Source organism: Pseudopodoces humilis, chromosome 30 (genome assembly GCF_049639895.1).
Source record: "Pseudopodoces humilis isolate 2021_Gansu_Grassland_sample_001 chromosome 30, ASM4963989v1, whole genome shotgun sequence".
Taxonomy (NCBI): domain Eukaryota; kingdom Metazoa; phylum Chordata; class Aves; order Passeriformes; family Paridae; genus Pseudopodoces; species Pseudopodoces humilis.
This window is the reverse complement of record NC_142229.1, coordinates 3442084-3463630: the sequence shown is the minus strand read 5'-3', so window position 1 is coordinate 3463630 and position 21547 is coordinate 3442084. Positions and strand designations below refer to the sequence as shown.

Here is a 21547-nt window from a genome sequence, read left to right as displayed (position 1 = left end):
TAAGATATTATCTATGTGTGGACCTTTATCTAATTTCTGTATTCAGATATTTACAGTTGTGGTGAATAGTTCTGAATTGCTTCTAAGCAGTCAGTGGGAAATACTCCACAATAAAATACTATGTTTACAGCTTTAGAATAGTTAGTTACCTGCATTAACCTGGCTGGTGCTGGAAGAACAGCAGTGTGACTTATGCTTTGGGAGTCAGATGAAGTGTCTAGAGGGTGTTGTTGGGTTTTTTGTTTAGATTTGTTTGTTTGTTTTTGTTGAAGGGATGTTTCTAAGGTGATGAGTGTAGGTGTCCGGGTTTTGATTTTACCAGATACGGCGTTTAAATAGTTGTGATCCTTGTTTGTGAAAAACAGACTTAATGGTAAGCCATTTATGCCTTCATGGTATTGTGAATATCTAGGTGGCGACATTTGGGCCTGCTTAAACATAGGACAGTACTACTTACATGGTCCCAAATCTAGAACTTGTTCTTCTTTTGTGGTCCCAAATCTGAATAGAAAATCCTATCAAAAAAACCTGGCACAGTGTGTGAATACAGCCAGATGTTGTTTGTCACTGCACTAAAAGCAAATACTTTCTTGTAAATGTAGGTGAAGACAATTTTCTGTCTCATTTACAGACAATCAGGATGGCTGGGATGGAAAACAAGAAACTGAGGAGCGTTTTTTTGGAAGTCAGGATGTCTTAAATGAAAAAGACATGGAGTTATTTCGAGATATTCAGGAACAAGCACTGCAGGTAAAGTTAAACTTTCAGTGTCTGGCAGTAAGTACCAAATTTGTAAAAGAAGTTTAAACAAATCTAAAATCACCACCCTAACAACAAAATAACAACAAGAAATACAGACTTCAGACTACAGGTTTGTCACAGATGCTAATGTTCTTGGTTTCTGCTGCTTGAGAGTAATGGAAAACTGACATCAAGAGAGCTGAAGGATATTGTAAAAGTGAGCATAAGAGTGTAAGAGGTTAAGGTGGCTAAAAATCCTGTGGCTTTAGTCCTCTCAGAACTGTTAAATGGCTGCTAAAACATGTGGAAAGTGAAAGCAATAAAATATGGGATGGTTTGCTAGCAGCATGGGTCACATAGACTCTCTGAGTAGCTAAAACATTCTTTTTCTAGATACTTTAGCTCCTTATGGAACAGGATTGAGCATTGCTGTTTGTGTCTGTGTACACACTGAACAGAGGTTGCTGTTCCTTTTCATCTAGAACTCCACAAAATATGGATGCCTAGGGTAGATCCACCAGTCCCACTCAGGAAGCTTAGCAATATGCTAACTTGGAATGTTACCTTTCAAACAGTAGCCCATTGCCCTGGGTATAGCTGTCTCATTCTGCTACCGTAAATTTGCATATAGGTAATTCACTGGTACTCTTCACATTAGTTGCTGACCTCCTGCATGAAGTGTTCTCATTTGTTAGTAACTTCAGTCCAGGGTTGTTCATATTATAATGCAAGGCTAGTGGGAATACTTGTATTTCTGTAATTCTATGAGTGACAGTCTTTCGAGATAAAATCGTTGTGAGTCAAGAAAGCATTTGTTTTCTTTTAAAGTGCAGCATTTTGTATCCTTATTTTTAGTTGCTATAAAATACACAGTTACTGTCAGAGGGACAGGGGAAATAAAGGTTGTATAAGTAGTTTAAAAATACTCTACCTTCTATTTTTTTCTTCTTCTGATAAATGTGAGGTTTTTTCTTTAGTTCTTCAGCACTTGTGATGATAAGCAGGTAGCTGCATCCTGAATATTTTGTTGGCTTGGTTTGGTACATTTGGTTTGGTAGCTGCTACATTCACAGTAGTTCATCTAGTCTCAGAGCTGGGAAGACACTAATGTGTGATGTTAAATACTCGTATATTCTAGTTTTTAACCTCAGGAGCAGTTTATGTTTCTGTTCTTCATTATTGAAATAACAAGAAAGAAAATTACAATGAGACTCAAAAAAGATTGTATTAAACTTCACTTTCTACTAATTTGTATTTAAAACTGTGACATGCAATACTGTGAATGGTAGTGGAGATACATGGTATGATAATGTTTATTAATTCTTTCTTCTTGTGAATCACATGGTTGCTTGAAGTGTGACTGGTACTGGTTTTTAGTGTCAGAGAGCAACATGTGCATCTTCCTAATTCCCAGTGAGTTTGAGCAGGATAGGCTGTGTAGATAAAAATGTTTTGATTTATTTAATCTTAAAAGTCTTTCACTTGGAAATTCATGAAAACTTGGGTTTTTTCCCCTTGCATAGAAAGTAGGGGTGACTGGGCCTCCTGATCCACAAGTCCGCTGCCCTTCTGTTATCGAATTTGGCAAGTACGAAATCCAGACCTGGTACTCCTCCCCATATCCACAGGAATACTCGAGGTCAGATTTTTCTTTTTATGGGAAAGCTGTACTCCAGCAGGCATAGAAATCTGGTGGTTTCATTTTGGTGTCTGAAAGGTTGTTCTACTATGTTGCATATATAGTTGCTTTGCTGTTCTCTTGCTTAAGAATTTTGCAAATGGTCTAGGGTGCAAACTCTTTGAACTTTATTCAGAAAGAGGAATGACTTGTAGGGGCTATAGCTAAAGGAAGAAAATCAAGTCAAACTCTTTATTCTGCCATTAAACAAGAATATGTGGTCTGTCACAAGGAATTATTCTAGCTGTACAAAGACATTCCTGTCTAAGCTAGAGTATATCAATGGTTTTAAATCACAAGAATTTTGGGATACTTGCATTATAGTTGTTCATGTCAGTTAAGTATGTCAAACTGTTTTAAAGTAAATGGGTACCCATCACTCAAGGGTATGTACATACAGCTGGGATGTTGTCTGTGATGAGGAAAAGAAGGGAATAGGAACTATTTCTCTCATCCATCCTAGGATGATCACCACTGGTGCAAAACTGGGAGGGGTTAATGTTTTTTTCCTAGGATTTTAATCTATGTCTTCTGGCACAACTTAATAATGTCAGTGTAATTATGCAGGATATTAAGGGCATTTTTTTAATATGCATTGGTTACAGAACAAGTGTCATGACTTTAACTATGGTAAGTAAGGTGGTTTTGCCTTCATTAGCACGCACACAAGGTCAGTGTATATTGGGTTTGTTTTCATCAAGTTCTCTATCAGCAGGAGTGAGGAAATTTATACAAAAGTCTCTCTCTGTCTTCAGTCTCTGTTCTTCCTTTATCTTCACCTACAGGCTACCAAAGTTGTACCTTTGTGAATTCTGTCTAAAATATATGAAAAGCAGAACTATTCTCCAACAGCATATGAAAAAATGTGGCTGGTTTCATCCTCCAGCCAATGAAATTTACAGAAAAAATAATATATCAGTCTTTGAGGTAAGTTAGAAAATTAAGCTGCTTGCTCTTATCTTTGAAATAGGGTCCTCAGCACCTAATCATGTGATAAATTTTTCATAGTCCTAAAAATCTGCATTCTTGAAACACTGAGTTTCCAAGCATGAAGAGCAACATAAGCAGCCAGTAGGAACTGACCTTGTGTATAGATTATTCATCCATAAAACACAGAAGACTCAATTTGTAAAAATCTGGGGGTTTTATTTTACAAAAAATGATTTTAAGTTTTCTCTTAAGCTAGATTGAATGTAACAGTAACTTGGTTACAGCCTCTATTCTGTGGAAGTTTTTAGTCCTTTGACATTCTACCTGTGATAGAAAAGTCTTTTCTCACGTTAAGATGTTTCAAATGTACGGGGATACTCAGGTGAAGCCTGTCCTTGCATAATAGCAAATGGAGTGACAGAACTTTTCCTCACGTCTCTAAGGTTGATGGCAATGTCAGCACTATCTACTGCCAGAATTTGTGCTTGTTAGCTAAACTCTTCTTGGATCACAAGACTCTGTACTACGATGTGGAGCCATTTCTTTTCTATGTGCTGACACAGAATGATGTTAAGGGCTGTCACCTTGTTGGCTACTTTTCCAAGGTAAGTATTTGGGTACAAATTGTTCGGTATGATGAGCAGTGCTGCTTTGTATTCTTTAAATTGTTGTAATTTAGGTTCTTGCATTTCATATAATAAATTATGTAATACAGGTATAGACATCTATTGTAACCAGGTTTTATTTATTACATTTATTACATTTATTTATTACATTCAGAGACCACCAGTTAGTAAATCAAACTTTCCTGTAACACTGAATAGCATATACTTGTTAAGGAACTTGTACTGCAGCTAGTGGTTTAAAAAAACTTCAAATTACTTTCTGCTCTTGGTAGAGATTGGGTAGTACTATTTGTGAGATAGAACTGCTTGGTAATTCTGTTTATCTCACCTTTTGTTCAGTATATACATGTTTTCCAAACAAGTTTGGCAACTTTGCACCTGATTTGAAGCCTTTTAATTTTTTTTTGAGGGAACAGGGCCAAGATTTCAGATAGGACTTTTCTTAAGATTTTCATCCTTAATTATTTCAATTATTTATAAATAGTTTTATTTGAAGCTTTTTTTTTTTTTAGTATTCAGAACAGCATATATGAGACTGGATTTTGGTATGTTATGCTTGTAACATTTAAAGAATCATTGGAATACCTCAGTCTTTTGCAATGAATTTAGCTGCCTTCAGATTTATTCTTAGAATTTATCTTCTCTGCAGCTTTTGTTCGTTACGGTATGCTATCTAAGAAGGTTATGTCAAGTTTTCATATTTTTTGCTTTTCTTATCTGAAATGATGGTAGAGTTTTAATATTGTCACTTTGAAGTCTTTCCTTGGCTTTATTGTTCCTAAGAAACTTTGACTGTGGCTTCCTATCTCACTTTTTGCTATAGAACCACTTGGGCACTTTTACAGAGCAACTTACACTATTTCTCACTGATCTGTTTTTTCAATAAGATTTTTTTTTTTCCCAACAGGAAAAACACTGCCAACAGAAGTACAATGTTTCCTGTATAATGATTCTTCCACAATACCAGCGTAAGGGCTATGGCAGGTTCCTAATTGACTTCAGTAAGGAACTTTTTCTTTACTTTTTTTAGTCTGTCTTTTCATTTTTTAAAGGACTTAACAGTAGAAGTGGATATTTTTCTAAACAAAACACATCTCAAGACAAAGGCTTCTAAAACTCACAAAACCATTTGAACTTTGCCACTTACTCTTTTTATTGGAACTTCAGCTCTAAAGACAAATTGATCATTTCCCCCTTAATTCCAATACTTTCCATGTAAGCAACTTAAGGTAGAAACTAAAGGCATGTGTCAGTATAGTGATTTTAGCAGAAGCTTGTCTTTTGCATATAGTTCCTTATACAGAAAACCAGCTGTAAGACTGCATGGTCTGTGGAAATCTTCAGCCGCTTGATTAGGTGAATGAGTGTCTTAAGCAAAAGTGTCTTTTTTTAAATTTTAATTTAATTTAATTTGAATTTAACTTTGAGAGCAATAAAACCAGACACACTTAAGCTCTGAATACTCAGATAATTCTGAGATTCATACATGTATCTCAGTAATGTCATGGGAAACTTCCCCTGTAACTACACATTGTTTATTATGCCTAGGGCAATTTAATACAGGCCTCCCTATGGACATACAAGTTTTGGAGTTAATGTTCAGAGGAAAACTACTGGTAGAATTATATCAGAATGATATCTTTCGTAGATAAGTTTTTGTTCTCCTGAAAATACTGGTGAAGCAAAGAACTCAAGGATGTATCTTGAGAAATCAGCAAGTGCAGGTTAGGGTAGAACAGCAGTGAGAAAGCACATTTGGCATCTTCCATCCATCCCCCTTTGTCTCACTGAGCAAAATATAACCTCTCGGCCTTTATTGAACCTGTGCAATGTACCATAGTCTTAAATTAATGAAATCTCTGCAAATAGAGCTTGATACTCTCCAGTATGGTCCTGAAGTTTGACAGTAGAGAATTTTCAAGAAAATTATTAGTCACATTAGTTTTAAGAGTATGTTTTTCCTTTGTCATTTCCAAAATTGCTATTGCAATTGTGTATCATGCTTGGTGTAGTTTCTATGTAGCCAGCTGCTATCTCAGGGCATTACCTATAGTCAGTGTCTGATGGCAGCAGAGTTCAGAAATATCATACTCCATCATTGAATAAAAGAAGTTTAAACAAGCATATAAAAAAAGGAGCCCAACAATTCAAAGTATCCTTCAGAGCTATCGTCCACATCTTGTAGGCAGCACTAAGCTATTATATGAGGCCTTTGTAGAAGTCAGGATGGAAACAGAAACTAATATTTTGAAACTTTTTTCTTGTGTATCTTTAGGCTATTTGCTTTCAAAGCGTGAGGGTCAAGCAGGATCACCAGAGAAGCCCCTGTCAGACCTGGGGCGCCTGTCATACATGGCTTATTGGAAAAGTGTAATATTGGAGTGCCTTTATCATCAACGTGACAAGCAATTAAGCATCAAGAAGTTGAGTAAACTGACTGGAATCTGCCCTCAAGATATCACTTCCACTCTGCATCACCTACGAATGCTTGACTTCCGTAGTGATCAGTGAGTACAGAAGTCCCGCTGTAATCCCAAATACCTTCAGATGTATTTCATTGAAATTTACTGGTGTTTGAAGACAAGTCACATCTAATAAGCTTGATTTTACTAAAGACTTCAGTGTCCAGATAATGTGGTACTCATGTGCAGTGCAAGAATCATTCAGTGCCAAAGCTGGCTCAGATGTCCAGCTGCGTAGCCCTGTAGATATGGAATTTCAAGTAATTTACTGCTGTGAGAGCAAGTTGGTTTCTTGGTCATGTTTTCTTGGGATCCCTCAGCCAAATCAGTCTAATACACAAACAGAGCAAAGAACAACAACTTCCTTTCTCTAGAGGCAGATCTGCTCCTTATTTTCAGTCAACGAGCAGACAGTTGTTTCTGTCCTTTTCTCTCCATTTCAAAAATGCCATAAAATCTGTGGATTAACATGGAATGCTCAAAGAGTAGGACAGATCACTGGGAAAGATGAAGTGTGTAGGTACAGAATAGAGGTAGCCTGCTTGCTCAGCCTACAAGTCAGGTGAAATACAGGGAATTAGTCTTTGTTTCAGACCATAGCAGTTCAATGAGTGGGGTTGTATTCTGTTATGCTTGTGTTAAAATTGAAACTTATTTGGAAAACTTGAACACTTTTATGTCCTCATCTCACAGTATACCTTAAACCAGTGATATTTCTCTCAAACCCTTAAACAAAATTCACTATGGTAGTGGGACTGCAACTTCTCTTGAGCAGTCCTTTTATTTCTCTTCAGTAGCTTTCACCCTGTATTGCCCATTCCCCAAATGGCATACCCCTTGTCCATAACAAAAATGATACTCTGCAACTGAATGCTACCCATGGAAGGATAATGGCTTCACCATTAACAAGAAGTGGAAAGGATTTTAACATTTCCTGGTAGTCAGATGGTAATGCAAATTGTACTATTTTAATGAGTTTCTGTTCTCTCTGAAGTTACTTGTGGCAGTACTGATTGAGAGTAATATGTTTTCAAACTATATTTGTTTCGCATGGCAACATGTACAGTATGTCACCTGTTAATTGATCAGAATATTATTGCTGTTCAGATTTGTGATCATTCGTCGTGAGAAGCTTATCCAGGAGCACATGGCAAAGCTTAGAACTAATGTCCGACCTATTGATGTGGATGCAGAATGTCTACGTTGGACACCTGTTATAGTTTCCAACTCAGTTGTCTCTGAAGACGAGGAAGAGGAGACAGAGGATGGGGAAAATGAAGAACAACAAAAGCAGAAAGAAAAGGATCCAGAGACCAGTGTAAGAGTGAATCTCTTGTTTCTGTATGGCTTTATGCTTAATGTGCACTTAATGTGTAGTTTATACTTAATGCTTTTGGAGGCAGTGCTAACAAAATTTCAAATGCGAAGCTTGCGCATTTGTCATAATCATAAAAAGCAATGCAATCATGGCAAGTTTATGTATCTTTATGGTTTCAGATTAGAAAATAAAACTAGAGAAAATGTCAAGGCGTAGTCTAGAGAGCAATCGTTGAAGGGGTTGCACTCTTGTATCAGGTGGTGAGCGCTGAGTAGAATACTGAGGCAAATTATCTGCTGTTACTGTGTTCAAATTAAGCTAATTGTGCATTTTAATGGAAAAATAGCTTCAAGTTTTTCTCACTTTTTTCTTGAAAATTGCACAAATACTGTGTTTGAATGTAGCACGGGGAAGGTAGCATTCTGGCACACCACTGAACAGCTGACTGAAGTGACTTGTTGGGAAGCTAAGTGAGGTATATTATCACCTATGAAGAAAGGAGTAGCAAGTAGCACTACATGAATCTCTTAAAGGTCAAATCTTTTTTTTAATCCCAGATTTTTAAAAGTCAGTTTTGCTAAACTTTTGATTTCTTGCTCAAAAGCTTTTATGGAATCAATTTCAGGATATACATTTATGCTGAAATAGGAAGTGTGAAATCTATTTGTTTTTATTTAAATCAGATGGTAAAATCTGTGTCATGGGAGAAGAAAGAGCAAGAGCCTTACTCACCAACAGAGAGTGAAAAAAAGCCAGACATTGTTGCTCCAGCCAATTCTGCACGACCAAACAAGCACATTTTTCCCCTGGATAGTCTTCCTGCAAACAGTCAGCCATCACGAAGAGGTCGATGGAACCGCAAGAGCAAAAAACTGCATGAGCCCTTTGGTGAGAAGGAGCCAGCATTGCCCATCGAGGAAAAAACAGCAGTTCCCAGTGGACGATGCAATGAATGTGAGGAAAAATCAGCAGCCTCACGAGGCCGCTGCAGTGACTGTGAGGAGAAGTCAGTGGCCTTGCAAGGAAGATGTGGTGCATGTGAGGAGAAATTTCCAGCCTCGAGAGGCCGATATGCTGAAGATGAGGAAAAGTCTGCAGCTTCCCAGGGACAGTATGGCAAAGGTGAAAAACCTGCAGTTCCCCGTCGGCAGCACAGTGAAGGTGTGGAAAGATGGAGGGGGCAGTTGAAAAAGAACACAGAGCCACCAAAATGTAGATTCCCAGAGGATTGTGACAGGTTAACCCGGCGCTACAGTGATAGCGATAGGGCACTTCTGAGGCGTTTTAGTGAGAGTAGTGAAGAGGAAGATGATGAGCCTGTGAGTCCTCGATCAAGCTCTCCACCTGTTCTCACCAAGCCTACATTGAAACGAAAGGTGTGTGTCTTATTTCTTGTTCTTTCCGACTATCTTATCCAGTCAGTTTTATCAGTATGTTGGGGCTTTCTGAAGGAAAAAGCAGTTCACGAGGTCTGTATTAAGTGTATAGAGAGCACATGTTCATTGTTCCAGAACTCTCTCTGGAGGGTACTTCCTGCTGGCTTCTTCTTCTCTGGTGGTTTTTGGTGAATCACGGGTAGGAGTTTTGAGGGTTTTTTGATTCTAGCCTCTATCTTGTGATTTTGATTTTTTTTCTAATGCAGTTATTAAAATTTTTCTCAGTCATGCAAAATAGAGATACAGTCCTGCTTTTGAAAAAAGCTTGCAAAACACAGTTGCTAAACAACTGACATTGGAGTGTAAAGTCTTTGAAATTATTTACTGTGGAGATGTGAATTTTATCAATGTGTCTAAGCAAATGCTTTCCTCATGGGATACTGCATTAAAAAGTTCTCTTCTGTATCACTTTTGCACCTTATTCTAATTTATTCACATCTGTGTTGTAGTGTGTCTGAAGTTCCAGCTGTTATGGATAGGCTGTTAGCTTCAGCTGTTTAAATTCTATCTAGTGGCAGGTGCCAGATTGCAGTTTCGAGTGAATTCTGGATTCTAGAAGGGAGCTCTTTGCTCTTCATGTTTTGTATTTGTCTAGTGTTTCATTTCTACTGCATGTGTTAAAATATCTTCTCTTTTCCCATTTTCTACTTTTAGAAACCAATTCTTCATCGGAAGAGGCGGGTCCGCAAGCGTAAGCACCACAACAGCAGCGTTGTCACTGAAACAATCTCAGAAACCACAGAAGTGCTGGATGAACCATTTGAGGACTCAGACTCTGAACGACCAATGCCTCGATTGGAGCCTACTTTTGAAATTGAGGAGGAGGAGGAGGAGGAGGACGAGGAGGACGAGGAGGAGGATGAAGAGGAGGAGAGTGAACTTTCATCCAGCGGATACTTTCGGCACTTAGCCCAACCGGACACACTCAGGCATAGACCCTCTTCTAAGAGGAAGTCCAGAGATGAGGAAGAGTCTGATGACAATGGTATGTATGGTGGTACGCTGGTGAAAGTTTGATAGATTGTATTGGATGATAACAGCTCATTACAGAACCAAATGCTTTCTTTGGCTTGTAACTTCCAGCTGAAATGTAGCTTAGGCACAAATTACCAGTCAAACTAACCTTAGACATTCCCTAGTTTTATGAAAATGTGGTGCGTATATTAACCATCTTATTAGCAATGACCTGATCCCAGGCTATCCTTTTGATTCAGCTTTCCTAATGGAAATGGTATCTGTGATTGTGGAAAAACCCATACAGCAGAGTCACTTACAGAAATAAAACAGAAATGAACTGGCAAGCCCCCATTTTTCCATAACAAAGGGAAATATTAAATTGTCTCTTCTGACATCGTCTTCTTCATCACATTGCATGTTCACCCTCTCAGCTTCTCAGATCTCCTTAAAGTTCTCTGAACCTTCAGTTCATAAGACAAAATTTGGTTGTGACTGGTTGCTCAGAGTCCACTGACAATTCAGAAAATGCAGCTGTCATTCAGATACTCCATTAGCAATCTTCTTTATTGCTATTAGATGTCCTGTTGTTTTGATGGGCTACATAGTGCAAGCCAGTCAGCAAAATAAAAATGAAAAACTGTGTGAAAAACAAGTATGGTGCCATTATCCCACCAGAAAAAATTTTTGCCTCATGAGTTGATGACTTTCAATTAGGCTGTGGTTACCAGTACTTTCAAAGTACTTTAATACTAAAAGCATTAATATGATAATAGCCAGGTTTACTATCTATTTAGCATAAGTTATCCTTAAATCCTTACTATAGCATATAACTATGGAGATTTAGTACAAATGTGGAAACAGCATTAAATTTGCTTGGTGGGAATACATGTGCAGTCATCTTACGTCATTGTTTTTTTAAAATTCTGTTATGATTAGATTACTTGTTAAATACATTTTTGTGATACTTCAGCACCATTAATAAGACTATGGAGTTGGAGACAGATCTGTTAGACCAGTTATTTTAAGTCTTTTTCATTTGTGCTTTGATGTATGTTTTCTGGTGCAGATGCAGTGGAATCCCCCTTTAGTGATTCCACTCAAAATATATTCTTTTATAAAATCAATGATTTTTAACCATCTTTTGCAGACTACAAATAGTCCTTTAAGTGCCCAGGAATCAAAAATGGTATTTGGAAAGCCACTATTTTAACTCGCACCCATTTTATACTACAGTGACAAATTTCTGGCTCACCTACTTCATAAATATGTGTCATTAAGTGCTTTCTGCTCCCCTGTCTCACTTCTGTTGCTTTTTTTTCCCTGAACTTCTGCAAATCGGTTGGAACCTCTGAAGCAATAAAGTAGTAACCATATTATTTTAGGATATTGCTGCTCCTGACGTCACAGGGTATCTGTTGACTGCTTTTGCTTTCAATGTAGATGCCTTTGCATATACATATTAAAACTGTAATGTTTTTAGAGAAAATACAGTGTGCTGTCAGTTATGTAAACATGTTCATCATAAGCAGCTGGCTTTTTATTTTGATAAAAATTTAGGCTGGGTTAGAGGGACAGCACTGCCTTATGACAATTCAAGAATACAGTGTTGCAGTGTTGTGAATTAACAAATGGTTCAGATTGAGACTATCTAATAACTATGAGGTAGGAATGTTTATAGGAATCTTAGAATTTTTTTTTGAGATTTTCCCATCACTACAGAAACTTGCTTGTAATTTTTTTTTTTTAATTTTTTTTTTTTCCCCCTTTTCTTGACTTTCTGACTGGGGGCCAGGTTTTTCTGCTGAGAACTTAATGTCTAGCTGACACAGTGCATTGAAAATGTTTTAAGATTTCTCTGAAATTCTCTGAAAAAAAGAACATTGTAGTTTCTTAAATGAGTGTCTGATGAAAATTTGGATTGGTTCTTACTGTTGTCAGGACAGCAGTGAGAATGGACTGTGTAGGGTGGTGATTTGAGGCCAGTTTTTAGTAAGGGTTAGGCATTCTGGAAGACAGAAGGTGTTCTGTGGTGTCAAAAACCAAGTTTGTTTCTCTATAGTCTACCAAATCTGAGCAATTTGAGTAGTGTTGTGTAGGGGAAGATGAAGCTTGGTAATACAGCTTGAGCTGTATTACTTTGCTTTTCTTAGTTCTACTTGTGATTTTTACTGTGAATGTGTGTAGTAGTTTAGATTCACCAATTTTGTTTCCCAGCCAACGCACCAAATAATGTCGTGGTTTTAAAGCATTAGCTAAAAAATCACTAGAAAACTTACTCATTTTTTGCTGTGAGATAAGAATTAGGAGGAGGGCAAAACAGGCTTAAAATTTAAAAAGAATAAAGAAAGTTTATTAACAAAACTACAAGAATAAGAAACCAGACTAAAACCTCCAGAAACCCTTTTTCCCCACCACCCAACCCTTGTTTAATTGACAACCTAGAGACAAAACCTGGTGGTGAAAACAGTTCCATCTTTGCTATAGTCTTTTCATCAGTCTTTGTGGAGAAAAAGAAGTTCTCTTTTGTCAATCTATGGAGTTTTTCACAAGAAAACCATTTTCTCATGGCTTTCTATTTCTCTGATGCCAGCCGCCTGGAAAACTCTGCCATCAGTCCTTTCCTCCCATTTCACACCACTCTGAGGTGTGTTCATGGGCCATGGTTGAAGGGGTGTCATTTTAAGGATGTGTTATTCAAAGGCAAAAGTTCTCTTATCTGTCTCTGTAATCATCTCTGGAAACATAAGTTTTCTCTTTGTCTCTTAAGGGCCACAAATCTTCAACAGCTCTCACTTTTTTTTTCTGTTCCAGCATCTCATAGGATCACAACTACTTCACCATTTGCTCAGCTCTATTAGTTAACTACTTCTGCTTAGATCCACACTTTGAAATACTCCATTTCCCCCAAAATACTCTTTCATGAATTAAAGGAGTTTTTTCAGAACATTATTGTCCGTCTCCATAGTTTTAACAAAAGAATATTTCAGTTTATTAGTGCATCTCCTTGTTCTCTTCTCATCTGAGGCTTAATTCTTTTCCTCACTGGCTTTGATAGTTTATCTCGTTTCTTTACACGTTGTTCACTCTCTCTCTCTTCCCCTTTCCCTGGAAAAAGGATTAATCTGCAAATCTCATCTGGGTAGTGAAAGGGTTAAAATCTGGCTCAAGCCGCAGCAGGTATTCATGATGCCGGGTTTCAGCTCAGCTGTGCTTAGAGCCAGGGACACCCCTGGGAAAAGCTTCAGCCACCCCGGAGGCTTCCCGGGAGCTGCAGCAGAGCCCGGCCCGGGCCTGGGGGCCAGGGGAAGCCCCGCAGGCTCCATCCCCTGCCCGGGAGCTGCAGCAGGCCCAGCCCAGCCCCCCTGGGTAGGGGACGGGAGCCAGCTGGAGCTCTTACCTTTCAAACCTGGAAACGAAAGAGCGGGAGAATTAGGTTTTAAGGTGGTGTTCACAGGTTGATCTCACTTTTCAATGGTCAAAACAACTGTCAGTTCTCAGAAATGTCCAGTTATTGGCCATGAGAAAAAACTCCCATCAGCCTCCAGCAGCCTTAACTTCCTTAGATGTTTCCTATTTTTTCTTAAATGCCAATCTATCACAATGTGGTAAATCTAATTCTCTGTAGTAGATATGAAATGTGGAAGTCAGGGAAGAGAAATAGTGATGGGCTCTTTTAAGAGGTGGGTTTTATTTCTAAGGGTTTAAGTGTTAATGCTTTAATAAATATTACGAAAATAAAGTTACCTTCTTCCTGTACAACAATAGGCTGTCTGACTGTGGCAGATCCTTTCTTTTCTTTGTGCACATTAGAAATATTTACTTTTGGATGACATAAGGAGTTGCTGATTTCTTAATTCTCTATTCATTTTTTAATACCCAGAATTTCTTCAGAATGCTTATCATTGGAGGGAATTATTTAAAATAAATGCCTTCCTGAGCAAATGGCAAGACTAACTCAGCTTTTTACAGTTGTATAAAATGGCACTGACTGTCCTAATTGACAGGTTCGAACCAAAATTAATTCAGGGAATGCCTTATACTATTCTGTAAGTTCTCAGTAAGCTATCACATTCCTTTCTGGCTATATAAGCTCTGAACCTATTTGAGCGTTTGGAAAGTCACTGAAATGCAAATCTTGCTTCATCAAATAAAAGATTAAAGAGAAATTCAGATTCCTGTTAATGCTTTCTTCAATTAAAAAATTGCTAGCCAAATCCAGGCAGCGGTGTATTTCTATTAGCATTAAAAAGCATAAGGCTATGAAAAAAAGTGAAAATACTTCCTTTCTTAAGCAGATGCACAGATCTAAAAGGAAACATGCTTTTATTGCAGCTTCATATGTTCCTGTATGCTGCAGCACATTCATTTGTGAATAAATAAAATTTGTCTTTTCAGAACTTCATTATATAGCTTAGAGCTTAATTTGAATTGTGTATTAAAGGCTCAGAACTTTGAAAATGGAAAATCTTGAAAACATTGATGTTATTAGAAAATGTAATGTGCAACATGCTGCTAATGAGCAGACCTTGATCCTTCTAAACTAATATTTCTAAGCTAATAAATAAATTCCAATAAATTTCTGAGTTAATATTGAAGTTGATAAACATGTTGGGCATGCTTGGGAAGGCTTCCGTGAATGCTTAGGTCAAATAAAAATGTTTAAACAGTGTCTTTCAATTTGTATTTTCAGGTAATGGATCCTTGAAACCGTTATCTATGCTGAGGAATAGTGAAGCAAAAGATTCTTCACTTGAGCCAGATACTTCCACACCTATGAAAAAGAAGAAGGGATGGCCAAAAGGGAAAAGTCGAAAACCAGTCCACTGGAAGAAAAGACCTGGTCGAAAACCAGGTTTTAAACTGAACCGGGAAGATGTACCACTTTCAGTTCAGGATGACATAATTGATGAAGTGGTAGCTAATTCAAAACCAGGGCGTAAGGCCAAAATTTCAGATAAAGAAGAATGTGTTGAGCAGAAAGACCTGCCTCTCACTGAAGAAAGGAAAGAGGAAGATGTGACTATGGAAGCAGAAGAGGTAGGAGAGGGAGAAGAGGAAGATATAGCCAGCAGTGAAGTAAGAGCAGTTTCTCCTGTAGACAGCAACAGCAGTCTGGTGCCAGAAGTAAAAGAGCCTGAGATAGAAGAGGAAGTAGAGGAGAAGCCACGGATTTTAGAAGAGCAGAGGCAATCAGAAGAAGAGCAACAAGAATTAGATGAACCTGACCATGACCATGAGGAAGAAGAGGAAGTTGCAGTAGTGACAAATCAAAATGAAGATCATGATGCTGATGATGAAGATGATGGTCATCCAGAGTCTTTGAAGAAAAAAGAATTGGAGGAACAGCCTGTTAAAGAAGGGGTGAAGGAGGAGCCTCAGGTGCAAGAATGTTTTTTAGAAACAAGCATTCCAAGCAGTAGAGAAGATGCAAAAGAAAAAGATGAAGCAGAGGCAGATTCTGAGGAAGAGCAGGCTTCCAATGAGACATCAGTGGGCTCAGAGCATGTCCCTGGGTCTGAAGATGATCACGAAGAAGAGCAAAGTAATAAAGAGGGATTAATTGAATTAAAGGAAGAGGAGATTCCTCATAGTGAACTAGATCTTGAAACTGTTCAAGCAGTACAGTCCTTGACACAGGAGGAAAGCAATGAGCATGATGTAGCTTACCAGGACTGTGAAGAAACTCTTGCAGCTTGTCAGACTTTGCAGAGTTATACCCAGACTGAGGAGGATCCTCAGATATCAATGGTTGAAGATTGCCAGGCCTCAGAACACAACAGTCCAATATCCTCTGTTCAGTCCCATCCCAGCCAGTCTGTGCGGTCTGTCAGCAGCCCAAATGTGCCTGCTCTGGAGAGCAGTTACACTCAGATAAGTCCTGAACAAGGATCCCTGTCCGCACCCTCTATGCAGAACATGGAGACCAGCCCCATGATGGATGTGCCTTCAGTATCGGACCACTCTCAGCAGGTGGTGGATAGTGGCTTCAGTGACCTTGGCAGCATTGAGAGCACTACAGAGAATTATGAAAACCCCAGCAGCTATGACTCCACTATGGGAGGCAGCATTTGTGGAAATAACTCTTCCCAGAGCAGCTGTTCATATGGAGGACTGTCTTCTTCTAGCAGCCTCACTCAGAACAGTTGTGTTGTCACTCAGCAAATGGCAAACATTGGCAGCAGTTGCAGCATGATGCAGCAAAACAGTGTCCAGCCTGCAGCAAATTGTAATATCAAGTCACCCCAGAGCTGTGTAGTAGAAAGGCCCCCAAGTAACCAGCAACCAACAACACAGCCACAACAGCAGCAGCCTCAGTCCCAGCAGCCACAGCCCCCACCTCCACCCCAGCAGCAGCCTCCATTATCTCAGTGTAGCATGAACAACAGCTTCACCCCAGCACCTATGATCATGGAAATACCAGAATCAGGCAGCACTGGTAACATAAGTATCTATGAGAGGATTCCAGGGGATTTTGGTGCTGGGAGCTATTCACAACCATCAGCCACATTCAGTTTAGCCAAGTTGCAGCAGCTGACAAACACCATTATGGACCCTCATGCCATGCCTTATAGCCATTCTCCTGCTGTGACTTCCTATGCAACCAGCGTTTCTCTTTCCAACACGGGGCTGGCTCAGCTGGCTCCCTCTCACCCCCTGGCTGGCACCCCACAAGCACAAGCCACTATGACACCCCCTCCAAACCTGGCATCCACCACCATGAACCTCACATCACCTCTGCTTCAGTGTAATATGTCTGCTACCAATATTGGTATTCCCCATACCCAGAGGCTGCAGGGGCAGATGCCAGTCAAGGGGCACATTTCCATCCGCTCCAAATCAGCCCCCCTGCCCTCAGCAAGTGCACACCAGCAGCAGCTGTATGGCCGCAGTCCCCCCGCCGTCGCCATGCAGGCTGGGCCTCGGACCTTGGCTGTGCAGCGGGGCATGAACATGGGAGTCAACCTGATGCCAACTGCCCCATACAACGTGAACTCCATGAATATGAACACCCTGAATGCCATGAACAGCTACAGAATGACACAGCCCATGATGAACAGCAGTTACCATAGTAACCCTGCCTACATGAATCAGACAGCACAGTATCCTATGCAGATGCAGATGGGAATGATGGGGAGCCAGGCCTATACCCAGCAGCCTATGCAGCCAAATCCTCATGGAAACATGATGTACACTGGCCCCTCCCATCACAGCTACATGAATGCTGCTGGGGTGCCCAAGCAGTCTCTTAATGGACCATACATGAGAAGATGAGCAAGATCAACTTGCATCCTAAAAACTGAAATAAATATAAATAAAGGAACCTTTTATACTGACGAACCAGAGAAAATGGACCTTTTTCCAGTTAAAATATTGCTGTAGCTTTAGAGGGATTTTCTTTGGTTTATTTTAATTTTTAGGAAGCCTGGTCTTTTTTTTTTTTTTTTAAATTAATTTTCGTTTGTGGGTTTTTTTTTCTTCACAATCGTCAAACATTTTACAACTAAAATCACTTACAGATGTTTTTTAGAGGGGAAACATGCACAAAATCTTCTTATAATTTAAAAAGAGCCTTACTTTGCTGACAAAGTGGACAGACTATGTGTAACGTGAAATCATTTTCCTAAATTTTTTTTCAATATATGTCCTTTTCCCTCCCCTGTGCCCCTCTGTATGCAGTTTCTAGTACTGCAGCCATGTAAAATGTTTGACATCTCAAAGAATAGCAACCCTTCCCCGAAAACCCCACCTAACATTTCCTACTTCTAGCAGGAGGCACTTATTGGGAGATTTGGAAGGGGACACAGAGGATAAATGAAGATCGTTATTTCTGCAAGTCAGGAAAAATCTTTAATTTTCCTTGACTCCCTTACCCTCAGTAAAATTTGGAGTTAGGTGTAAACAATAAACCATTCACATTGATGTTTTTGTAGATGAGTTAATTGAAATTGTATGTTTTATGCTGAAAATATAATGTAACTTTTAAATTATCCCATTCACCACCCAGTCATGCACGTGAACACACATGTGCATGCATGCACACACGTTCTGTCATTGAACTGCTGGAAGCATCTCAAGAGAGAACTTGTACTGTAGCCCTTTGGCAGTTGTGAAGAGGACAGGGTGGGTAATGGTCTGTTAGGACAAGAAAATGGTTACAGGCTCTTCTGGTGACCTGCGAGTCAGCCACAGCTCTGAGATCCCAAACTGCTTTAGTATGTACTTGGAAATGCTGAGGGTTTTGGTTCTGAGCCTTTGTGTCAGACTGAGCTCAGAAGCAGCTGTTTCCAGTTAATCTCTTGGCTTGGGAAATGCTGGAAGAAAAAAGTGTGCATTTGGTGACTGGGATGAGAACCCTGTGGTGTCCTTGTCACTCTTCCATTCCTGGTCTGGGGTTGGAAGTTGCTGAATGTGCCGCTTATCTGGGGGTCAATGATGTTTTTCCTGATTCTCTTACTGTGTTTGATATCCATTTTGTAGGAATAGCCACACATTTGATCTAGTGTGGGAAAAGAAGGGAATCGGCCTCTTATACAGCAGTGAAACCGTCCCAACACCGTAGCAGGATCTAGGCGGCAGGATTTTGCTGTTTATTACTGCAAAATCCAATTTACATTAATTTTGGCTACACTGCTGGCATGTCACCCAATACAAAAAGGGACAACCCTTTAATGTAAAGGTTTTTTTTATTGTATATGAAGTAGAAATGCAGACACATTAATAAGTCTAATCCCTTTTGTTTTTAAACCAAAAGAATCTAAAATTTGGGGTTTCTTCAGATGCACTAAAATGGACTTTCCTTCAGTAACTGCTAACCATAAAAGGCAGAATTCAAAGGACTTCCACTTTTTATTTCTGTTTAGTTTTGAGCATGTACAAGGCTGTGTAGGACCCCATTTCTCTGTATATACTATTCCACTTCCAAATAACCCATGTAGAAAGCGCACTGTGCTGCCCTCTCTTAGATCTTCAGCTGTGTCGCTGCTTCCTGGGGGTGGGGGTGGGTCTGAGACAGGAGGAGAAGCTGTTGAAATGAGGGCCATGAATTTAGTTTGTTTGCCTTTATGTTTGGTTTGGTTTTGTATAGGTTTTTTTATCAATTGGGCAGCTCCCTTTTCCACAAACCTTTGTGACTGTAGAACTATTGTAGAAAAAAAAAAAGTTCTTTTCTATATATAAAAAGAAATTATCCAACGCAGTAATATTGGTACCTACCATTTTTTCACTTCTGTTTAAAAAAAAAAAATGTATTTTTAGCAAGATAACTTGGGTAATCTTCTAAAAGAAATTAAAAAAACTCACTGTTAGTGACTTCGATGCCTTTTAAAAATAAGAGCTTTTTCATTTCATTCCATCTTTAAAATTTTTTATCTTTGTTGTAGAATATTAAAAACTATTTTAAGAAAGATAAAATTCTCTTTAAAGAGATCTCTAGAGTGTGTGAATAGGAGCTCCAGATGCCTCTAAAAGCCGCATGTACAAATGAAGCTGAGTCTATTCCTGTCTGTTTATATTTGCTTTTCCTGTTTTGTAACCTCTTTGTACTTTGTTCATGGTGACTTGTAAGCTAAGGGGAAGGGGGTGCCTAGATGCCTTTGTAATTCTCCATGTCATACGCTCCTGGCTGGATGGTCTCCCTTCCTCTCCTTGTATGTAATATCACTTTTTTTTCCCCTTTCTAGCAAGTACTTTCAAAAGAACTCTGTACATTTTAACATAAAAAAATAAATTATGTTGAGCCATTTTGGATGTCAGTTGTGCGTGTAAATTTTTTTTCTTCCATTTGAGTGGTGAATGCTGTCCCTGATACTTGGTCCTGGGAGTGTGATTCCCTGTGGGCCTTAATTCACTCATGTTAATTTTTATCTAGAATTTCTAATTAGGGAAAAATCAAGAAGAACAAACTTGAAGCTTTTCCAGACATCACCACCTTCAAATTTCTCTCTGGCCAAGGCTGGCCAAAACCAAGTGTGGTCCTGATTTTTATCAGCTTCAGTTTGTAATTCTGACTTGTGTCCTTTAAAACTGGCAGTGAGTGTTTGAAGTTTCCCCCACCCCCTTCAGCTGCTCTTTCATCTGTAATGAGAATCTCGAATAGGAGGAGGAGACATTTTACCCAGCAAGGTTTGCCCTGCAGCTTTAAGGCACAGTTGGATCCTGGGGGTGCCATCTCGTTGTTTTGCTGCACATTCTCCACAAGCTCAGAGCTCTAACAACGCTAGAGGGAAGCACCGTTCCAGCATGTGTTATGGATGCTAGAGTTTCCCCGTGACAAAAGAACCACTGCCTCAGCCTCCTGTGGTCCAAGGACTCGCCCAAGCCATATAAAGAACCAGTGGCCACAAGAACCTTCCAAAGTCTTTTCCACAGATGTGCTGTCACATGGTTGTGTTCAAGAAGGCAAGCTGTTTATGAAAAGCATTATTTGATCAAGTAGGCTGCACTTTTAACTGGTTGTAAATTAAAACATAACAATCCAGCCTCAGTTTGTGTGGGCTAACTTGATGACAACCACTCTTGGGTGCCGTGAACAACATGACCTCTTTTTTAGAATCTTGTCCAACAAACTATCAGATCCTACCATTGGAGAATGACTAAATGGGGAGGGGGGGGGGGGGTGTTGGGGTTTTTTGTTGTTTTTTTTTTCCTTTTGAGAGACTTGCCAAGCCAAAACAGGTTTGAAATCTGTCTGTCTTGAAGAGCAAGAACCTTTGGTACCACAGAGCATGGTGTGAACAGCTGCTCCTTGCAGGTGCTGCAGTGCCACGGCCAGGTATCATACTGTGGACATGGGGAGAGTTGTTCTGTTCAACACTGTCAGGTTTGCTCTAAATTAGTTGATAGGTGAACCAAAATGTCTGCTTCCAGCTCTCAATATGCAGGGAACAGTTTGAATGCAACCCACAGCAAAACAAACTACTGTCTGGGAGACTAGATTTGTGATTCCTGAAAGAAGCTAACTGAAAGGAGAATGATCTTAAAGGGTTACGGCAATTCTGAAAGCTCATCAGTGAGATAATTCAGAAAAAGATAAAAAGAACTGAACCATCTTAATTAGCTCAGGGAAAAAGCTCCTTGCTGAGATCCAATCTCTGCAAGATCTCTGCAAGTAATAGAGGAATGCAGATTGACTGAGACCAAGTTTACAGCAGCTGAGGTGAGGCCTACAGCATCTTTTATCTTCACAGCTTGTCAGCCAGAATAATTTACCTAAAAATAGATGTCTGAAGTTGAGCTTTGAATGTAAAATTCTTTTGCCCCAAATACAGAGAATCTCAGCAACTTCACCAAACATTGATTTTTCATCTAGAGCAAGGCAGGACTCCAGCTACATGCTCAGTCTCTTGAAACAGCTGCACTACCTTGCAGAGAGAATCAGGAATTTGTTTCCGTGCTTCCTT

The 21547-nt window shown here is 39.3% G+C and overlaps 1 protein-coding gene across 1 annotated transcript in view; it reads left to right on the top strand.

Moving 5' to 3' along the window:
• Positions 1-19895, top strand: part of KAT6A (lysine acetyltransferase 6A) — a 38315-nt gene extending 18420 nt beyond the window's left edge. The window contains exons 9-18 of the mRNA XM_014259580.2: positions 632-750; positions 2265-2380; positions 3205-3346; positions 3793-3954; positions 4883-4976; positions 6251-6482; positions 7545-7755; positions 8439-9131; positions 9846-10176; positions 14839-19895. Coding sequence (XP_014115055.2) covers positions 632-750; positions 2265-2380; positions 3205-3346; positions 3793-3954; positions 4883-4976; positions 6251-6482; positions 7545-7755; positions 8439-9131; positions 9846-10176; positions 14839-17420 — 4682 coding nt within the window. The 3' untranslated portion in view covers positions 17421-19895. The remainder of the gene's footprint in view (positions 1-631; positions 751-2264; positions 2381-3204; positions 3347-3792; positions 3955-4882; positions 4977-6250; positions 6483-7544; positions 7756-8438; positions 9132-9845; positions 10177-14838) is intronic.
• Positions 19896-21547: the final 1652 nt, after the last annotated feature.